The sequence below is a fragment of the Camellia sinensis genome, chromosome 7, assembly GCF_055761805.1.
Source record: "Camellia sinensis isolate YWXY chromosome 7, ASM5576180v1, whole genome shotgun sequence".
Lineage (NCBI taxonomy): Eukaryota > Viridiplantae > Streptophyta > Magnoliopsida > Ericales > Theaceae > Camellia > Camellia sinensis.
In genome coordinates this window covers 47,722,161-47,744,611 of record NC_138967.1, presented here as the reverse complement: position 1 = coordinate 47,744,611, position 22,451 = coordinate 47,722,161, and the positions used below count along the sequence as shown (strand labels likewise).

At 36.8% G+C, this 22,451-nt stretch overlaps 1 protein-coding gene across 1 annotated transcript; it reads right to left on the bottom strand.

Annotated features, from left to right (window-relative positions):
* Window positions 1–5,557: 5,557 nt before the first annotated feature.
* LOC114282843 (cyclin-dependent kinase inhibitor 4) lies at window positions 5,558–9,596 on the bottom strand. Its single transcript, XM_028225596.2, has 3 exons — window positions 8,818–9,596; window positions 6,215–6,418; window positions 5,558–6,102 (listed from the first exon to the last, which is right to left on the bottom strand). Exons 1-3 carry the CDS (start codon window positions 9,267–9,269, stop codon window positions 6,033–6,035), a joined length of 726 nt encoding a protein of 241 aa, XP_028081397.2. The 5' UTR covers window positions 9,270–9,596; the 3' UTR covers window positions 5,558–6,032.
* Window positions 9,597–22,451: the final 12,855 nt, after the last annotated feature.

Below are 22,451 nucleotides of genomic sequence, written 5' to 3'. Positions count from 1 at the left end.
TCCCAACCCCACGTCTTTCTTCCCTTTTATTTACTAGCTTTCGATGGTTAGCCTAGGGCATGTTTCAATTAGCATACAGTATGATAGCATGCGTGCATCCATACATTTGTCTTACATGCACCGGGCTCGGCGTACCATACTAACTGCATTTGTATTTCAATTCCAAAGCTAAATACATGTTAGTTGTAGCATCATCACATGCCATCTTAGAATAGCCGAGCCTATTGTAGTTGCATCTTGTATGTGTTGCATTAGCCATCTTAACATGAGCTAGGATCATGCATTGATTACTAACTAGCTTTTGTTTTGGCTCGGAGTACTAGGTAAGCATTTACGCTTTAGCATACCGCATGCGTGTGAGTGTTGCCATAATAGCATGATTACCATGAGGCTAGCTACTTATGTGATATAACTGCTTGAGTGCCTGTGGGTGGAGGTCGAATTACCTAAATTGGAATAATGCATTAAAACTGTGAGTTTTAAGCCCACTAGATAGTGGCAAAACCATCTTTTCTAAATGTAACAACCCTCATACTGTTTACTGATTAAGGACTGATTGATTACCGATAATCACCGATTACTGTTAAACGAAAGGGGTAATGACTGATAACTGACTGATTGAAATTGGAATCTAAATTGACTGAGTATATGTTAGTTAATTGCATTCTATCTGTTTGATTGTCTGATTATCTGTTCATGTTTATATGTTTAAACTGCTAATTGAAGGCCTTATCGGCGGCCGAATTAGAAACCGATTAATGTTCCGTGACCACCATAATTAATGTGATTTTATGGTATATTTATCTGAAAACTGATTAGGTATGATTAAATTAGATTAAAATAAGCCAATTAAAGAGTTCGGTTTATTTACCATATTGCCACCCTTAGTGGCACACTACCTAGTGATGCTAGAGCCTTGCACACATTGAATCAAAACTTTTCCTCAGCCATTTCCCCTCTCATTGCCGACCATAGAGAGAGTTAGGGAGGGAGAGAAGTGTTCTTGTTGATTTAGCTTGTGAATCTTGAAGAATTGAAAGTGTATTTGCATGTTTGAGCTCCCTCACCTCTAATTCTACACCCAAGGTAGGACATCCATCTTCTTGTTGCTGTTCTTGAGTTCATTCTTGCACAATTCATGCCTCATTTGTAGAGCTAAGCCATGATTTGGTCCATTAATGATGGATTGAAGATCATTTCTTGCATGCATATTGGTATTGTTGCATTTTGAGGATGATTACATGGACATTAGTGCATGCATGCTCATATTGTTGTTATAGACCATGTTTCCATCTGATTTGAAAAGAAATGAGCTCATTTGATCAAGCTTTGGAGCTTTAATTTGGTTTAAAACTCATGCATGACATGTTTGAATGTTGTTCTTGAAAATGGGTTTGAATGTGGTTTTAATTGACTCACCTTTGGGGGCTTGAATTCATGAATTGAGCTTTGAATCTTGTTATACATTGAATTTGGTGGTGTTTTCCAGAATTTGAGCCCAAGAGGTCGAGTTTGGAGTGGTTGAATGCTTGGTTTGAGCTTGGGAGGCAAATCTGGAAATTCCAGATTTGGCTTCCTCGCTCGAGCGAAGGATTCCCCGCTCGAGCGAGCACCTTTGTCCAGGGCTCCGCTCGAGCGACCATCGAGCGACGATCGCGCGTAAAATTTCAGCATCCAGTACTTTTACTGTTTTGCAGACCGCTCGAGCGAAGGATTCCTCGCTCGAGCGAAGCCTTTGATTTTGGAATTACGCTCGAGCGTAGAAAGTCTCGCTCGAGCGAGGCTCCTATTTTCAGCAAACTTTACGAAATGTTTTCTAAGTGTATTTTTGCATCCTCATCCCATCCTAGGCATTCTTAGGCCTAGTTTAAGGCACCTTGATGAGGATATCATTATAGAACACACCAAGGCAAATTAGGGATTAAGTTATGAGATTTCCCAACTGTGTAGCTTAGTGTGTTCAACTGGTGAACTGTGTAGGGTTGGCAACTGGGGAGACACGCTCTAGCATACTGTAGCCCAGAACTCTGTGAGTAACAATTGTGTAAAGATATGTTCAACTGATTATCTTCTGAATACTGAACTGAACTGTTTACTGAACTGGTATTATTTACTGAATGAATGTATGTCCTTTATTTCTGAACTGTACTGTGGCATCCTTAGTATCTACGGTTTACTGTTACTGTTACTGTCACAGAGATCTCTGTCGGTTTCCTTGTGGAACCACTACTGTTTACTGACTGATGGCCATCATTACTGTTCGGTCTTTTAAGACCTACTGTTACTGTTATGCTAATGGATGTACCACATATGACTGTTTACTGTACTGAGCAACTGAATTACTGATTGAAATGAACTGTTTTCATTACTGTAAGGACATTCATTCTAAACCCCTTTACGCTTTATGTTATTCACTGGGCTTTAGCTCACTGCTCATATATATATGTAGGTGTACAGGCACCAGACCGCAGCTAGAGGCGTCAGGGTTACTCCAGTTTTGTCAAGCCAGCCTTTGTGCCTCACTGCGAGGTCCCGAGCCTACTGTTAGGGCTTAGGGGTGTTTTAGAATTTCCCCCTTTTTGTACTGTTTCACTGTTTTGTATAGACTGACTGTTTACTGTACTGTTATACAGGGATTAGGTCCCTGTACTGTGTGACTGTTAATTTTGTATACTGTGTTGTACAGACGGAATGTTTTCTGTACTGTTATGTGGGGTTGAGTCCCTAGTTAAATGGATGTGAATATTGTGTATACTGTTCTGTACTGTTTTTGTATAATGTATGAAAAGCCTTTTTGCATACAGACTGTCACAGCTCAATGGACACTATTTATTTACTGTATTGGCTTCCGCCAGGCCCTGTACTCTGTTTCACTGTATTACTGTATCAGCAGGCCTTCGGTAATCTCGGATTACTGGCCGGTTACGGTGCTAAACCCATAGGGCCGGGTTTGGGTCGTGACACTAAAGCCCACCTGAGGGTGGCAAAACCTGCATTTTAGCCTACTTACGAGTAGCAAGCCATTTTCAAAACAAGTATGAAATGTTTTGTTCCAATTTAGGCGATTTGGTCTATACTTATTTGCTGTGCGCATAACATAATAATTCTAGGCTAATAACTGGAATAAGAACACATAACGTTTTTAAAAACGGACATCACGGTTAGTAGAGGCCGATCTTCGGATTGAGCAAGAGGGGGTGCTCATAGCTGACCTTCTCCAATCGTACCCAAGCTCCCGAGCCGAGGCAACTTTGGTGATGACGGACACGTGGCCTTTAGCACCGAGTCAGGGTTTCCTAAATTCCCCATAAAAAATATTTAGGTGGCGACTCTGTATCTGGCAAAGCAGTCCATGTTTGGCACTTCTTTCAAAAAAATCTGTTTTCAAAAACGATTTGCCAGATCTGGACTCTTTGATGATTCATCGGTCTTGCATTGCACTCTGCGAGATTAGATACAGGACCGTGACACCAATTGAGTCCGAACTGTAGCATGAGGCCCGAGGACGCGTCTACACTTGGTAGGGGATGTTATTGTTGTGGGTTGAGATTTGTGAGCTATAAATTGTTGTAGTTTTTTTATTTCTCTCTCATAGAGTCCATGGTTACTCCCGAATACCTATCACTGTTATTAGTCTTTGTTGAGTTGTGTGTACAGTGTGAGTTGAGTGACTTAGCTCATATATATTGTGAGCTTTGTGCAATACAGTGTTATAGGTGTTGCTGTTTTCATTGTTTTATATATGTGCTGTTGGTTTTCCCAGGTTACTCTAATCAGTGGTGGAGTAAGCACTGTGTTGTCCCCATTGAGGCTATAGCTTGTCAGAGGATTACCAGGACCAGGCTGCGTTGCTGCGCCAGTCTAACTGGAGTTCCTTCACATGGAAAATACTGTCTTTCCTTTTACTTTTTGTAATGGTTGTAACACTTTATGGGTTTTTTTTCTTTCGGTTCTTACAACTGGGATGTTTTGTATAAGTGTGATATTTGGGTTTGTAACAGTTTTCCTTCGTGTTCCTTGAGTTGGTCTAAGGCTTGAGCCAATGGTTACATTGGTGTTCTTGAACAGTTTTGCATTTAGCTGGTCTAGATTATATTTCTATTCTTGAACAGTTTTATATTAGGCTTGTGCCAATGGTTAAGTTGGTCTAGATTATGTTTCTGTTCATGTTCCCTATCTTTTGATTGGAATATGGATATTGAACAGTTTCGTCTTTTTGGTTGGTTTTGGTTTTTAGCTGCTTTAGGTCTGGAATATGCCCTTTATAATCTTGTAAATCTTTTGTTTTTATTTATGACTTGCTCACCCAAAAAACAAAAAGATAACAAATGTTCTCATGTTAGCATTATTGCATTTTAAGTCCCTTATGCAACATCTCAAGGATAACAAATGTCCTCGTGATGGCATTATTGTATTTTAAGCCCCTTATGCAACATCTCAAGGATAACAATTGATAGTATTCTGATTTCTTCCTCAAAAACCACATATTCTTATCTACACCATTGCTAGCATTTCCCAAGCCTCTGACAAAGTATGTATTTGTCTCATGCAGAAAAAGTATAAACTAGACAAGATAATGGTGCCAGACAAGATTCTTCTAAAATACACATGCATGTCTACAGACAAATCCTACCCCACCACTACTACCTCCACCACTCCCATTATCATACCACCCCCATTACAATACCATATTGAATTCATTTGAAAAGTTAACTATTTTAATATATTATTTTAATTTTTAATTATTTTAATAAATTAAAATTTTTATATTTAAAAAGATGATTGAATTTTTATAAGTGAATGTGATATTTACGGAAAAAAAATAAAATAATTATGAATAAGATGTGACATTTTATCTCATTAACTATTTTAACATATTTTATCTTTTTTATGAATTTTAACTCCCAAACAAAAAAAAAAATTCAAAAACCTCCTGCCAAACACGGCCACTATTTGTAACATCACCAACCATTCTCACAATAACCTAAAAAAACAATTAGTAAGGTCAATGAACAATCATCTTGGCCTCATACCACAGTGAAGGGCCAAACACATCCAAAAGTTCATGAACGCTTCATTGCATCTCACATGAAGAAGATAACACAAATGTTACATACTTACACAAAAACAAATACATATACATGTATTTACAAAATTGTTTCAAATTTAAAATGTATAGATCGTATTCATATTAAGTGTAGCCTACACTATACAAAGAATCTGTTTAGTGCAGCTTCGAACAAGTTAAAGCTAATAATCAAAAAAACATAAATTCAAAGCAACTTTCCCTGTTTCTCAATCGTAAACTTTTTTTCAGCTTGTTTATATTTGCTTCACAATCTGAAAGCCGAAACTACATCAAACACTTCAGTACAAATTTCTATAAAACAAATATATATATATATATATATAAACAGCTCCATAAGTCAATACCAAACACCCCTATAATTTAGATGTATATATATATACATGACATTTATGTGAAAATAAACAGGCCATAGAAGAACTATGCAAAATATAAAAAGACGAGTGAGACCAAGACAAAAACATATAAGTGGGGGGGAAATGGGTACATGATTATAATTATTCCAAAGAGTTCCATCACTACAAGTATAGACAACAAAGGGGAGGAAAATACAGGACACTGACAAAAACAAAAACAAAACCAAGTAAATTTCTGTACCAGCTAAGACTGATCTAATTCATTGAACCCTAACCCTAAAAACCCTATTTCCCTTCCCCTCTCTAGATGATCTGTTAGACAAAGGACCTTGTTGTATTTGTTATGTTACTCACAAGCTTTGTTATGTTACAGATCATTAGTCTACACTACTAACCATTGACAGCCCTACTTTCTTTTTCTTTTTCTTTTTTTTTGGGGATAAGTAACAGCCCTAATTTCTTTACAAGTTAAGAAAGGTGATGGGAAATGGAAAATACCACCATCACCATGAAAACTAAAACAACTGTTTTCAACTAGGCTAAGTTAACGATCAGCAGAGGATTTGCAGGAGAAGAAGTCTTGATGACACCTATGGATCCACTTTCACCCATTCATAACGTCCGGGGAGGGGCTCATCATTCACAGGATCGAAGTTGTACCTGCAAAAGAATTCCATTTGGGAGAGACATAAAACATGTGGGCAAGCAAGAAAACAAAAAACAAACAAACAAAATCATAAAATTGACACATTGAGTGAGAATATGGAATTACTTCTCAATAAATTGTCTTTGTTGCTGTTTTTCTGCACCGGCAAAGAAATCATCCATTTCATGGGCGGTCGGGATGGGCCTTGGCATGGGATTCTGCACTCTCCTGTTGGCCTCAGTTGAACAAGTAGGCCTAGTAGTAGAACCAGGGGTTCTTATGCTCTCTGGATCTCTTATCAAACTGCAAGGTGTGCTTTCCCTGGTGCACCTGTAAGATAATGTGTATTTCTTTTTACAATCAAACTAACATCTAGAGCGAGAGAGAGAGAGAGAGAAAAAACAAGAAAAAGCTATGAATGAATCAACTGTCTCCTGTACCATGAGAACTGATACTAAGCTTTCTGCAACTAACATTGATATAGAAAGAAATTTATAAGCCATTAGCAAGCTGCCAATAACTAAAAGCTGAAAGCTTTAACTTCGGTAGTCATGGCATCAGAGCACATTATTTTTCATCTCTGAACCACTGCTCCAATTATGAAGTGGGGCCCTACTAATCATTTATAATTTTGCACTTCAAAAAGACAACACACCAAATGCATTTGATCATGCTTATGTGAAAATAATGAGAAACCTTTTTCCACTAGGAAATGATTTAATCACCAAGATTCCTGCAAAAAGGCTGCAATACACATGTATATATTGTTTTTGATTTTGACAATACACATGTATATATGATCTTCTTAATATATATACACACACTTCAATACAACGATTTTCTAATAATTAGCCATTTTATAAACCACAGTCAAGCAAAAAGCCAATGTAAAATCTTGAAACTGATATAACAATACAATACTATCTTTATTTATCAAAAAATAAATAAAACTTGAAATAGATCAGTATATACAGAGGAGCAACCAAGAACCAGAATCTTCCAACCTTTCAATTCTTTAATACCCAGATTTAAAGCCATTTCTTCAAGGACAGAAACAATTTTCATATGAGTTCTATTCCAAATACTAACCCATAGATAATCTCTCCCAAAGCACACAAAAAACCCCACTTAAAAGATATATCACAAAGGGAAACGAATTTTCATTTAGATTAAAGAAAAATAACACCATGATGCGGGAGACACAAATATATATTTTTCAGACATAAAACACAAATGCCAAATATTAAAACCATCGATGTTCCAGAAAAAATAGTCACTCACTAGGAGGTCATAAGTTTGACTCCCCCCATCCCCTCCAATGCACCCAAAAAAGAAAAAGAAAAAGAAAAAGAAAAAGGAAAAAAAAAAAAAAGCTACTCAAAAATTGGGCAAATGTTCATAAAAACACTGTATAGTAGGCAAACCAGGAGGAATAGTTAATTGGAATGGGGACCAGATAATGAACTAAAATAACTGCTTCATCTCAAGACACTAAACAATTTTGAGAAATATTCCAAACTATGAAAATGGATATTAAGGGATGCTGAATATGTCTCTGAAACAAAAATGTTTTCAACTTATTTTTCACTCCACTAAGTGATGGAGACAGATCAGGGGAAAGAGCTACAAAAAATTAAGAGAGAACAACATATTGGTGAGGGAATGATGATCATCATAAAGAAGTTCCTTAGCACTACTACTGTCTTACTAGACAAGTCATCAATGAAAGGAAAAAAACATGAAAAACATAACAGAGAAGTTCGAATAAATCAACAACAATTCTGAGACACTTACACCAGAAAGTAAAAATGAAAACACAAACAACCACATAATTATTAGGTTCTCGAATGCTATTCTAAAAGAACCAATCCACCTGGGAAAGAGAGAGTAAAATGGAAATTGTTTTCTAAGCAACATAAACAGAGGACATCAACTTAATCAAGAATAGTTATCTTAGGAGTAAAAGTCCCTGCCTCCAAACAATCCAAAAGAAAGTAGAGCATAGTTTCTTTTCTTACCCAACTTTTTCTCAGCAGCCAAACAGTGCGTGAAAGCGCTTTGCCTCAGGCTAAACAGAGATAAATGAAAACAAGAAAAAGGAAACAAGAAGTATAAATATATTCAAAACTCCAATTTCCAATTTCCACCAAAGTACTTGCAGGAGGACCTAATTGGTAAACATGGATTTTAAACAATAAACCCACAAAAGGATCCTACATCTTTCCGCACACTCCAAAACAATGGGAAAATAAGATTTGGTTCCATTTTCCTGCATTTTCTCAGCAACCAAACAGAGCAGGAAGGAAGGCTCCAAACGAAAGACCAACTTAAAAAACTATAGTCCTGACACGAAACTATTAAAACCAAATTAAAAACCCACTCTCCTTTCTCAAACCACAGAAAAATTTCCCCATGCAAATATAAAAATATATATGAATTTTAATTGTTTATCTTTTTTACAATTTCCCACAGCCAAACAGGGCATAAAATCGACCTTTACAGTACCATTTTCCACGGTATAAAGAACGAAGAAAGCCCATTTTCACACACAAAAACAATCTCCAAAACATAGGTTCAAAAATGTTTATTTCGTCCTTTTCCCACATTTTCTCAGCAACCAAACAGCGCAAAGAAAACCCCTTTTGGGGAAAAGTAACTGTGATCAAAGAATGACGCTTTTTAACAAAAAAAAAAAAAAAAAAAAAAACCCAGTTAAACGAGAAACCCACCTCTCTGTACCTTCAAATTCCAGCACATTTTCTCCAAACGAAGTTTCAGCACCACCCACATCAACATTTTTGTTTCCTTGATTCTCTTCCTCCTTAGCCCCACCCTCTTTGTTCTTCAAACAATCAATCGATACCGACCCACCAGACCCAGAATTCAAAGAACCCACCCTTAATCTAGAACTCGAATTAGGGTTAGGGTTAGGGTTTTGCAAGCAAGCCTCTTTAGGGTTTTGCTTCTGCCTCTTCGAATCAACAAAGATTGGGGGTTTCTCGAGCCTCCGGTTCCTGAGCTGGAGATAAGACCCACCACCGGACGAAGCAGCAGCCGCCGATTTCTGGAGCCTCTGGAGAGCTAGGGTTCGGGCTCGGGTCCGAACGCCGAGAGAGGACTGGCCAACCTCCATGAGAGCTAGGTCACCTGAAGTATTAGCCTTCCTCATGTACTTACCCATCTATGAGCTTCTTCTTGTTTTTTTTTTTTTTTTTTTGTGTGGTGGAGCTAAGATTTCATGGAGTTGGTGAGAGAGCAAGAAGACAGAGAGGGAATACAGGTGGAGGAAAATGGAAAATTGGCTGAAGAGCGAGAAGAGAGATGGGGATGGGAGGAAGTGTCTGATTTTCTGTTGTTTGTTAGAGAGAGAGAGAAGAGAGAGAGGGGAAAGAGGGCGGTTTGCAGTTGTTGGTTAGAGAGAGAGAGAGAAGGGATTTGGGGAAAAGGTGGGGCAGTATGCAGTGTATTTTGTACTGCCTTTTTAAGAAGGGAAAGGGAGAGAGAGAGAGAGAGAGTTTTTTTTTTTTTTTTTGATCATATAAAGAGAGAGAGAGAGTTTGGGTTTCAGGGAACTGTACTTTCCAATTTCTCACGATATTTTGTTTAGAGAATTAATTATTTTAATTGATTATTTGATTTTTTTATTATTTTAATCGGATTAAAATAGTTATATTTAAAAAGGTTATTTATTTTTTTATAATTAATTTGATGATTGTAAAAAAAAATGAAATAATTATGATTTAAATATGATATTTTATTTTATTAATTATTTTAGTTTATTTTATCTTTTAATGAGTTATTTTAACTTAAAACTCTCTCTAAATAACGCCTCTACTTCCAATTCCAAATATATATTTCTTTTCTTTTTTTATGCATTCAAAAAATTGTTATAAATCTCCAATTTTCTGTCAAACATTTACACAGGTGTGGGTTTAAAATTGATGTGAATATTTAGAATTTTTTTCGATTCCTAAGGGTCCGTTTAGGAAGTGTTAATTTGGCTATTTTAGTCACAAAAAACAAAAAAAAAATTTAGTCATAAAAAAGAAAACATCACATTCAATCCATAATCATTACACTCTTCCCTCACAAAAATAAGTCAAAAAATCAAAAAATCTTTCCCAAACTAGACTTTTTAGCTCAAATTAAAATAGCCAAAAAATTAAAAAATCAAAAAACAACCCACTTCTCAAACCAACTCTAAAATTGTTCCTATGCGTTTGTTTTAATGAAAATGTTTTTTTAAAAGTAAATTTTGTGTTTTCGTCAATTAACACAACATGATATGAAATTCAACACACACGCACACACAAAAAGTACTTAAGAAAATTAATTTATCTGAATAAAAATATTGGGTATGTTTGGTTTGTATTTGAGAGATGTGTTTTAGAGATAAAAAATACGAAAAGTTATTTGGTTTGGTTTTTTTCAAAAGATGTTTTGGAAAATTATTTTGATAGAGAGTTTTGAAAAAAGTGATTGATTTGATGTGTGTGAGAGAGAGATTTGTTTGAAAAACTTGTTTGGTTTACAAGTTTTGAGAAATTTTTTTGAAAAATTTTGTTTGATTTGATTACTTTTAAAAACTTATTTGTAGAGAAAATTTCTTAAAAATTTTTCAGAAATGGAAACCAAACGAACCCATTAATTCCTCTTATAGTGAATAAATATTTCTTAAAAATTAAAATCTTATCAATGTTTCTATAGCTAGCACCATTTCCTCCCCTCATCACCAGCAATGCAATTATTGGGATATTAAATTCAAATTTGCAATCAAATATAGCCTATGTTTGGAAAGTTGGGTTTGAACATTTTTTTTTTTTTTTTTTTTTGGCTAAAATAACTACAAAAAATAAAATAGACTTTTTAATTCAACAAGACAAAATATCACATCTAATTCATAATCATTATATTATTTCTCTCACAGAAAAGTCAAAAAAGTCAAAAACCTTTTCCAAATTAGACTTTTTAGTCCCAAGTTAAAATAGTCAAAAAAGTCAAAAAGTTAAAAAGCCAACCCACTTTCCAAACAAGCCATAGAAAAATATTGATTTATAAAAATATATTTTCAAAAAATTTCATATAAATTCTTTTAGGAAAAAATATTTTTTTCAGAAAATGAATTAAGATTTTTTATTATTTTTTTAAACTTTGTATATGTGTTTCAATTTATTTTTATATAAAGAGATTTTAGATAAAATGCAAAAGATGTTATCAATGGGTGCTATGCAGTAGAATATTTTTGTTAATCAATACTCTTATGTGCACATTAAGTCTTCGTTTGAGAAGTGAGTTGGCTTTTCACCTTTTTAAATTTTTTAGTTATTTTAGCTTGGGGCTAAAAAACTTGGTTTTGGAAAGAATTTTTAGCTTTTTTAGATTTTTTGTGAGAGCAAAAATATAATGATTATGAGTTGAATGTGATATTTTATCTTATTTTTTATTTTTTATGACTAAAACAACTAAAAAAAAGCTTCAACCTTACCTTCGTTTGAAGGCTAAAAGTTTCAAAAAATAAACGTATAAAATTAGAAGTCAAACTTACAAGGGTGAATGTTAAATGATAAAATTATTATCAAATTAATGGGTTTTTTTTTTTTTTTAAATTGTGCCTTGTGGAGGAAAAAACGTCAAAGCCATGCTAGTTTTAGATTGATAAAATTATCCTAATGACCCTTTTGGTTTTTCAACAAATCGCTTTACTAACTACTGCTACAAATCCCTTTGCCACTATTTTTTTCTTTTTCTTTTTCTTTTTAAATATATTTGTGAGTACATCGGAATGAGAAAAACGACAAGGCCTCAGCCCTTTCCCTAAAAAAGCCCATCATGTCTACAACTAGCATGTTTCTAATTTCAGTCGGTGGTTCATTCACCATCAACATTTCTTCTAGTTGATCTGCTCCCAATTTAGCTAATGCATCAGCACATAGGTTCCCTTCCTTCAAGGTGTGTTGCACAGTGCATTCACAGCCCCTGAGTAGGATCTTTGCATCTTCCACCAAGTTTTTGAATGGGAAGTTATCACCCGATTCTTCTTCCATTAATTGCACTACCCCGTGTTGCATCAGTTTCAATGATCATTTTATTCATCTCTTCTGTAGGATGACAGTAAGTCCCTTGTACAAGGCCCACAAATCAGCTTCTAGAATTGTGACACTGTGCAATCTACCATAGAATCCACACGCCCAAGCTCCTCTTTCGTCTCTAAGCAGTCTTCCAAATCCTCCTTCACCTCCAACTCTCCTGCAACCATCAGTGTTGAGTTTAGTCCCACCTGCCGGTGGCAAAACCTAATTAATAAGTCTAAAAGATGGTTTGGGGTTAGTTATTGAATTATTGAAAACCAGGTGGATCACTCTAGAGTAATCCAAAATAAAGTTAACTCTCTTGGTTCACAGTAGTTTTTTTCTCAAAAATAAAGGAGTTTTTATTTTTCCAAATTTTCCATAAAGCAACCACAAACATAGTGTACCAATAGATTCCACCTAGTAGCATTCTCATCACACCATAAATAGCCACTATCAATAGTCCATCTAGTAGCCTTTCCTATCACACCCACCCTCCTCCATCTTCACCCGCCACTACTAGCTCCTTCTCTATTTTTCTTTGACTTGCATGGGTATAGTTTCACTTGTATTTGATAAAGTTTATATTTGTGAGGATAGACACATAATTCGAACTTCGGAAGGAGGGCAATGTATATGCAACCATAAAAATTGTAACGAGTATATGTGACTTACAACATCAGTTTTCTATCAACACAAATGCAAAAATATCATAAAAATATACAATTAGATGTTATTAATTAATGTATATGATTAAAGAAAACACAACCAAAATACAATAGGCATTTAGAGTTGTGCTCGACAAGGATGATAGATTGGTTTGGAAAGCTGAAGTATCCGAGTTGTTCACTGTGAAATCAACTTATGATCAATTCAATTTGAATCCTGGTCCTTTGCCTTTTGTGCCTCGAGCAATATGAATATTGCTCATTCTAAGATGCAATTCACCTATTGGCTAGCTTGGAAAGTAGGGATGGCAATTTAAACCCGGCCCGATGGGGACCCGACACCCCGACCCCGATTGGAACGGGTTTTCCCCGAAAATTATCCCCATAGGGCCGGGGATGGTATTGAAAATCAAATCCCCGATGATTTTCGGGCCGGGGACGGGGATAGGTTTCCCAAACCCGGCCCCGGCCCGGCCCCGCCCCGACTAATCCCCGATTAATCCCCGTATATATATATATGACAAATCCCCGTATATATATATATATATATATTATATGTTTAGGTCACACACTCTCAATCTTCTCTCTCACGGTCTCTCTATCTCTCTGAAACCCTCCCACCATCGTTGACTCCCTCCCTCCCCCCCTCCCTCCGCTGTCTTCTTCCTCCTCTCATCACCACCGATTTGCAACGATCATCACAGCTGACTCCTTCCCTCCACTGTCCTCTCCCTCCTTCCATCACCGTCGATCTGCAACAACAATCATCGCCGACTTGAGATCTGCAACGATCTAAACTGAGATCTGAGCTTTGTTCAACGAGCTATGGATCTGGATCTCGCGACGGAGGACATCGAAGCAACGACGGAGGAGAGCAACGAATGAGAGAAATGATCTGGATCTTGCTGTATTACTATGAAGAAAAGTGATGACAGTCCTTTGATGAAGTATTTTTTTATTTTATTTTAATTTTTTTTGCAGATTTTTTTTTCAACCCTCTGGATCATTGTTAGATTATTATTGTTGTTGATTGTTGTTCATCTCAGATCTAACACAGAGGATCATTGTTGCTGCTATTCTGTTTTTCTTTTCTTTTTTTTGGCCCGGGGAATTTGCAGGGTCGGGGAAAACAGATCCCCGTTAGGGGACGGGGGCGGGGACGAAGATAGGTCCCCCGTCGGGGATCGGGGCCGGGGCCAGGGTAATTTTCACCATCGGGGATCGGGGACGGGGAGGGTGATCCCGGCCCCGCCCCGCCCCGTTGCCATTCCTATTGGAAAGGCAGACTAAAAATTTCAGTATTTCTTCATGGCATTTGTGTTCTTGATCCTACTGTAGATCCTTTATGCATTTTCTGTAATTCTTGTGTTGAAGATGTGAACCATGTGATCCTTCATTGCAGTTTTGCTTGGAAAATCTGGACAGAGATTTTGTCTTGGTAGGGTATTATTTGGGTGGTTCCTCAAACTGTGAGTCATTTGTTGGAGTGGTGGAATGGATTCAAATTCAAAAAGTTGGAAAAGAGTATTTGGGGTGCAATTCTAGCTGCTGTGATATGGAATTTATGGAAGGCTAGAAATGGGTGCAAATTTGCTGGTCTTGGTATTAACTGGGAAGGTTTGTGTGAATCTATTTTATTGCTTATAGCCTTATGGGTTAAATACCATGTCATAGGGGTGAACTACTCTGTTTCTGACTTGGTGTTTAGAATCAAAGCCATAAGGGGTATGGGTAGCTAGCTTGTTGGGTTTCTGTGTTTTTTGTTTTTGTCTGGCTGATCCCTCCTCAGCCTTGTTCTGTAGGTGCTACGTATATGATTGGGTGAGTTCTTTTGTGCCAACCTAGTTGGGATAAATGGCCTTCACTTTGATGCTTATAGCATGTACTAGGTTTTGTTCTTTATTGATGTTTGATGTAAGGTTTTTCCTTGATTCTTATTCAATAAAGTTCTTTTGCCAATCAAAAAAATATATATATATAACGCATCAATGTAGGATCACTATCAATTAACCAAGAAAGTGATTCTTGTGGTTCTCTATGCCTGTGACCAAGTAGCTTGCTAGAAAATCATAATTTATTATGTTGTGTAGTTTAGGCTTGGCAATTTTTATGACAAAAAATGAACTTTCTGTTGTCACTGTAGAAACCTATGAAGTTAAAATGTGACAAATCAATCTATCAATAAAATGATAAATAATCAACTTTAAAAATATAAAAAAAAAGCTTTGAACAATTCGTAAATTTTTAACAAGTTTTAAATCTTGAGATGTTTAAGGGTATCAATTGCAAAGTTTTTGCAATAAGAATTTCAAATGCAAATGTTCATGCTTTGTGAAGTCATTGGAATTATTTTTGGGTTTTATGGCAAACTCCCTTTTTGGAAGAGTTTTTGGCCAAAAGGACAAAAAATATAATATTCTTGTCAAACATCCTTTCATATTAAAATATAGGAGAAAATTACTAAAATGACCTTCTATATATGTAGAGAGAGATAGATGATTGGGAGAGACAAGGTTTCCATTTTCATTGGTTCCCAAAATTCTCTCATAAAACCCTTATTCAAAGGCGAAATTGTAAGCATTTTGTTGGATATCTTCGCAGATTTGTTGTCATTTTCATGGAGATTGGATTTCGAGCTGATTTTCATAGATGTCAATGAGAAAAATCATCATTCAAGTACATAAAATTTTAGGTTTTGTCAATTGTTTTCGTTGAATTCGTATTGAGTCGTTTCGGTTCGTGAAATCTAAGTTTTTTGTTTTTATTTTTTTATTTTTTTGGATTGTGTATCTAATTAGAGTGAATTTTATTGTATACCAAAGTAAAATTTTACTATATTTCCATTACAAGTAGTTTTTTTATTTTTATTTTGCTGTGTTGGTGAATTTAGATGTCTTTCTCTGATAATTTTACCTTGCAAAGCTATATATTGACCTCGTTTGGGAAGTTTGTTTTTTGGTTATTTTAGCTTGGCTAAAAAAGTTGTGTTTAGGAAGTTTGTTGGCCTTTTTTTTTTTTTTAATTGATTTGATGATTGTAAGAAAAAAAAAAAGAGTAAAATGATTATGGTTTGGATATGACATATTTTCTTATTAACTATTTTAATTTATTTTGTCTTTATTAACTATTTTAATCTATTTTGTCTTTATTAGCTATTTTAACCCAAAAATACTTTACCAAACACTAGGGCCATTCTTTCCCTTGATGGCCTCTTGCCAACATTTTAGATTTTTTTTCCATTTTGTTTTCCTCCCCTTATTCTATGTTGTCTTATAGTAAAATTTCATTTTTATTTAGAGTAAACTTTTACAGTCAGATTTAAACAATAGAAATGATAAACAACAAACAGAATACATATTACTGTTAGGATCAAACACACCCAGAAATATATCTCACACACACAGGAAACACAATATTTACGTGGTTCGGCCCAATGCCTACATCCACGGACAGAAATGAGAAGTTTTCACTAAAATGGAGCAAAATACAAAATACAGAGGAGGAGATGAAACTCACTCAACTCACAGCTCTCACTCTCTAATTTCTGATCTGTATCTCATCCTCTCCCTCCCGTCTCTATTTATACACAAAGGAGTAGGTGGGAGAGCCTTCATTCTTGACTTTTGACATGGTTGGTGGCCACCAAGCTTGACTTGGTTGGTTGTCTGCCTTTGTTGACATGAGGATCACCCCTTTCACATGGGGTGACCTTCAACAATCACCCCCTCAGCCCATGTGAGGTGATCCACAACAAAACCTGCTGCCAAGGTATCAAGCACCCCCTGATTGGATGCCCTGCACCCCCTGCTCGGGATACCCTTGCATTACCGTGCAGCTTCTTGCATGATGAAACACGGGAGCAACTAGAAAACTTCAGAGTTTGACACATCAACATCTTCAATTTTCCTTGCTCGGAGCTTATTTCTGAACAACCAGCCTTTGCTTTCTGCACTTCAGAACAACTTCCCAGCGATCTCATACGCCCGTTGTCTGTGCTGCAATCCCTGATGTTCGGTTCTGTCTCACTTGTACGTCCGTTCTGATGTTTGACAGTTAGCCCTTCTGCCAAGACACCTTCCACCGGTCTGTACAAGTTACCACTATGCAACTCCGTGCATAGTGCTTGCACCCCCTTATTGGAGTGCATTGCAAAGCTCACTTTGCGACTTGAAATTGCATCCCTCCCTTGCATCTTTTGAGAGGTTGCAAAATGTCTTTAACACGGGAGCAAAAGAAACTCTCTTCTTCACTGGCATAGTTTCTACAGACTTGGTTTCTTTGCTCTGAACTTTCTTCAAGATTGGCTTCACTGGCTCAGATCTGTGTACCTTTAAACTGCCTCCTTGCGTTCCCGTGCACCGTTTTCGCCATTCCTGATGAAAGCCTTGCTCAATCATACGCTTTGGTTGCGTATGTTCTCTCTTTGTACCCTTTGACTGGCATTTGACAACACTCATCTTTGTCAAAGCTTCTCCTTCCAGTCTATACAGTTTGTTGCACAATTTGCCTTGCAACATTTCTCTATCACCTCTGCGTACATGAAGAACCCCGCCACTAGATGAGAAACAATTTCCTTTTAGATCTAGCATACTCAGGGAGATTAGATTCCTCCGTACTCCTGGCACATGTCGGACCTCAGATAAAATTACTTTTCTTCCATCCTTAGTAAGGAATCGCACTGTCCCTATGCCGACAACTCTATTCACTGTGTTGTTGGCCATCCGGATAGTGCTACCGCTGACTCTTCGATAAGTGGAGAAAAGCTTCTTATCCGCACATATGTGGAACGTACACCCTGAATCCAAAATCCAGCCGGGTGTCTCCAACTCTGACGAGATTGTAAGCAACACCTCTTCATCGTCAGAGGAATGCACTGCAACTGCTGTAGTTGAGGGACCTCCGTGTCCCTTAGCCTTCTCTTTGGCTTGTCTGTCCGCCTTTTTCTCTGGGCAATCTCTTATTACGTGATCCTCTTGATCACAGTAAAAACACCTCCTCGTGTTGTCCTGTCTGAACTGTGAACGCCCTCTGCTTTTACTTCTTCCTCTACCTCTGCCCCTTTCTCTATCTCTGCCTCTACTTTCTGTGACAAGGGCATGGGACTGCTCTCCTTCCATCTCTTTCTTCCTTGCCTCCTCGTTGAATAAGGCGTCTGTGACCATTCCCATGGTCAGCTTCCCTTCGGGTGCAGAATTACTGAGAGAAACCACCAACGTCTCCCAGCTATCTGGTAAGGAACTGAGTAATAATAATGCTTGCATCTCATCCTCCAACTCCATTTTGATTGATGCAAGCTGGTTCACAAGGCTGTGGAATTCACTGGTGTGTTCAGCAACAGACACACCATTCTTCAGCTTCAAGTTTATAAGCCTTCTCATTATCAAGGCTTTGTTCCGTGCGGTCTTGGACTGGTACATGCCCTCCAATTTCATCCATAGGGCATAGGCGTCTGTCTCTTGGGCAACATGGTGGAACACACTGTGGTCAATCCACTGTCTGATTTGACCGACAGTCTTCCGGTTGGTTTTTATCCAGTCCACATCCTTGTCTCCATCTGGTTTGACCCCCTTTAGCGCTATAGGGTCAAACAAATCTCTACAATACAGGACGTCCTCCATCCGCAGCTTCCATATCGCATAATTAGAAGCGTTCAACCGAATCATCGGCCCTGAAGCTGATGTGGATTCCTCCATCATCCAGAAAGTAATCTCTGTTTGAAAAACAGGCTTTGCTGTGAAGTCCGGACTGCTCAAATTAGCCGGAAAAACACTTCGGATTGCCAAAATAAAAACTGCCAATTTTTGAAAAACTTTTTTGCAAAATCTGACCGTACGGATGTGTCCGGAATACTCCAAATAGTCAGAAACCACTATTGGATCACCCAAAACGGACTCCAAATGGCTTAGATCAAGCCAAAACAATTTTAACGGTGCAGATCGGCAGAATCTGGTGCGCCTGCGAAGCACCAGATTACTCCTCCAGTTATGCTGACGTCAGGCTGGCGTCATCGGCTCAGTCAGCGGCTCGGTCAGCGGCTCCGACTCGGTCAACGCGGCTCCTGCTCGAGCGGCTTGATGCGCGCGCGTGCGGCGCGTGTCGCGCGTCAACTCACGCGTCGTCTACCTTCGTCCGCGCGTGTAGCGCGTGTCTGAGACTGTAACCACGCGCCGGGAGCCTGCACGGCGCGTGTAGGCGCGTGACGCGACTGGGATTCACGCGCCAACTTCCAGAGGCGCGTGAGGGCGCGTCCTGCCTCCGTTGGGTGTCTGCTTTATATTTCTGGACTCCTCTCGTCGAGCCCTTGCTCCTGGTATGCTCAAAATCTGATTTCGAGCAATACGATTTCTGGGCAGTTTCGGAACAACACTCTGTTTTTCCGCAAAACGCACAACACCGGCTCTGATACCACTTGTTAGGATCAAACACACCCAGAAATATATCTCACACACACAGGAAACACAATATTTACGTGGTTCGGCCCAATGCCTACATCCACGGACAGAAATGAGAAGTTTTCACTAAAATGGAGCAAAATACAAAATACAGAGGAGGAGATGAAACTCACTCAACTCACAGCTCTCACTCTCTAATTTCTGATCTGTATCTCATCCTCTCCCTCCCGTCTCTATTTATACACAAAGGAGTAGGTGGGAGAGCCTTCATTCTTGACTTTTGACATGGTTGGTGGCCACCAAGCTTGACTTGGTTGGTTGTCTGCCTTTGTTGACATGAGGATCACCCCTTTCACATGGGGTGACCTTCAACAATTACTAGAGTAAAAAATTACTGTCAAAGTTATCAACAACAACCAAATCACCATTACAAACAAGATACAATAGGAAAATTTAAAATCTAAAGCAAAAATCCATGTTCCAAAAATCACAAAACAAAATTTAAATATATAGCTATCAGTTGCAAAAATTGTAATTACAAACAAAAATTGAATATCCAATCTTCATCCAATGATTCCAAAGAAACCAAGCAATACACAAACAACGATCACATGATCGCAAGCATAAGCACTACTCGATTCTATAGTTTGATACTTAATCATAATACGAACAATGATTGCAATACACCGAGTATATTCATACAAATCAAGTAGTCGACTATGAAAGAAAGAGACTCACAATGTGAAATTTTTATTAACAAACACATAAAATCTAATAAAAGATATTATTCATTACATTGTTATATATAATGATGGGAAAAATCGTCCATAAAATCACCCAATGCAAAATTTTGTCGTTAATGAGAGGGATTACATTTTTGGCGGAGTTTAGAAAGTAGTAAAATTCTAGTTGTCCTTTTTCACAAAAAAAAAGGTAGCTATGAGGGAGTTTTGACCAAAAAAAATTCACTATCTATTTATTATTTTATATGTTTTCAAATATCATCAATTTTGAAAAGTCTATAACTATCCCTAAGATTTATAATAGAGCTATGAACAAGTAATATCATCATATTCTCCTTCATCATGTTGTTGAATTCTTGCAACTGAGAATCACATATAACTGTAAAAATATCAACCCAAAAACAATGCTTAATGGTATGTGATCTCTTTGACAACAAACCCAACCTCAACTAATTGTATAATGGCCTCATTTGGGAAGTGATTATTTTAGTAGGTTATTTGGCTTTTTGGCTATTCTAATAGGCTATTTTGATTTTTGTGTTTGGGAAGATGAGATGGATTTTATTTGAGTTGTTGTATTGAAAAATGTGTTAAAATGATGTTTAAAATTAGAATGACAAATTTGTCCCTAAAAATATATTTTTTTAAATTGCTGTCAAGGGGTAAAATCGAAAATTATGCACTGATGGAACAATTTCTGCAGCTGACAGTGTAGGCTGTGCCTACACTGCCGACTGTGCAGCCTTTTTTTTTTTTTTTTGAAAAAACTTGCAATAGTTGACTTTTTGGCTAAATTTTCATTTTAGACTATAATAGCCTCTTTAGCCACTTCCCAAACAGCGCCAATGAACACTCATAACCGAAACATTTATGTCATGCTTTTCACAAAATAGTTGAACTTTCTCCAATAAAGAGACACAGCCATATTGCAGAAGAAGAAGAGAACAAGAAGAAACCAAAATTTGAGATTGAGTAAAAGAAATGAAACAAAATATATAAGAACAAAAAGAGAAAAGAGAGAAGAATTAAAGAGAAAAACATACCTGGAGCTCCAGAGTGAAAATTGAAGAGGTTTTGCCAATTTTATTTTATTTTTCAATCCTTTGCCCTAGAATTTTTTTTTTATTTATTATCTTTTTGATAAATCAATAAAATTTTGTTGTTGATAAAATATATATATTCTTAATTATACTAAAAATGGAATGTGAAAAATAATTGTAAACTCATGGATTCTTGATTTTATTTTATTTTTTCATTTTTGCCCATTGTCTATTCTTTCTTCTGCTATCTTCCTATTCTTCCTGTGCCTTGATCACCAGCCACCTTTCCCTCATTCTCTCTTATCATTGTGAAACCCCCGCTGACCCAACATTATCCTCCTTTGCCATCTTTACCTTTCATCTACCGTCTCATGTCATGTCACCTTCCACACCTCCTCCTCCATTCCACACCCCAGCCCTCCACTTTACCCCTAGCCTTTAGTTATCCATCCTAGCCTTTAAGGCCCATTCCTTAGCCATATCTCTGCTTATAGCTAGCTTTCTTCATCATTATCAACAACAAAATAAAAGCCGGGGGGGGGCGGGGGGGGGGGGGGGGGGGGGGGGGTTATTTGCAACAGTGCTTCGTGATAGGAATTTGGAATAAAATTTAGAACTATTTTAGGAAGATAAAAAATTGATTAAAATCTGATTACAATCGGTTTTTTGTGAGAGAGAAGTGAATTATAACTTATTTTTCAAAAGACCCTTTAGTGGCTGGTATTCATGAAAGAAGTTTGCGGCAAGGTTTCACAGTGGTGTTTTGGGTTAGGGGTTTGTTACAGGGGCTTGAACAATATTGTCAGAGTAATATATTATTATTATTAAACACAATAATATGTTATTGTCAAATAGAATAATTGTCAAATAGAGTAATATGTTACTATATGATAAAGTAACATGTTATTGTTACTGTTACTGTTTACATCAATTTTAATGGTAATAAATTTTTTTTTAAAGCATTTCATAGTCAACATGAATAGTATTTGATAGATTTTGATGAGAGAATTTTAAAAAAAATTAATTTTATTAAAAATCGATATTTATATCAAAAGTTATATTATTTTAAAGTTTAATATTTTGATAATAGTGATATTTGTTGAGTTTTTTAAGTAAAACTTTTTGTACTTATTCTTAATGTATTAAAATTTTATTATGGGAGAGTTTTGACCAAATCTCCTTTGTAAAATGAGACTGCTAACCACAAATGTGAGAATGTAATTTTTAAAATGTCAGGAGGTAAAATGTAATTGGACTAAATTTCAAAAAGTGTCATTGTAATTTACCGGAGAAATAAAGGAAGAGAGTGGCGATTGGGGTTTGGGTTAGAGTTTTGATTTTGCACTTTTCATTTTTAATGGAATTAATTTTTTTTTCCATCTTTTTGTAATTTTTTCACACAAGTACCAGTTTCTTATAATTTTTCCTTAATTATTTTAGTTTGAAAAAGAA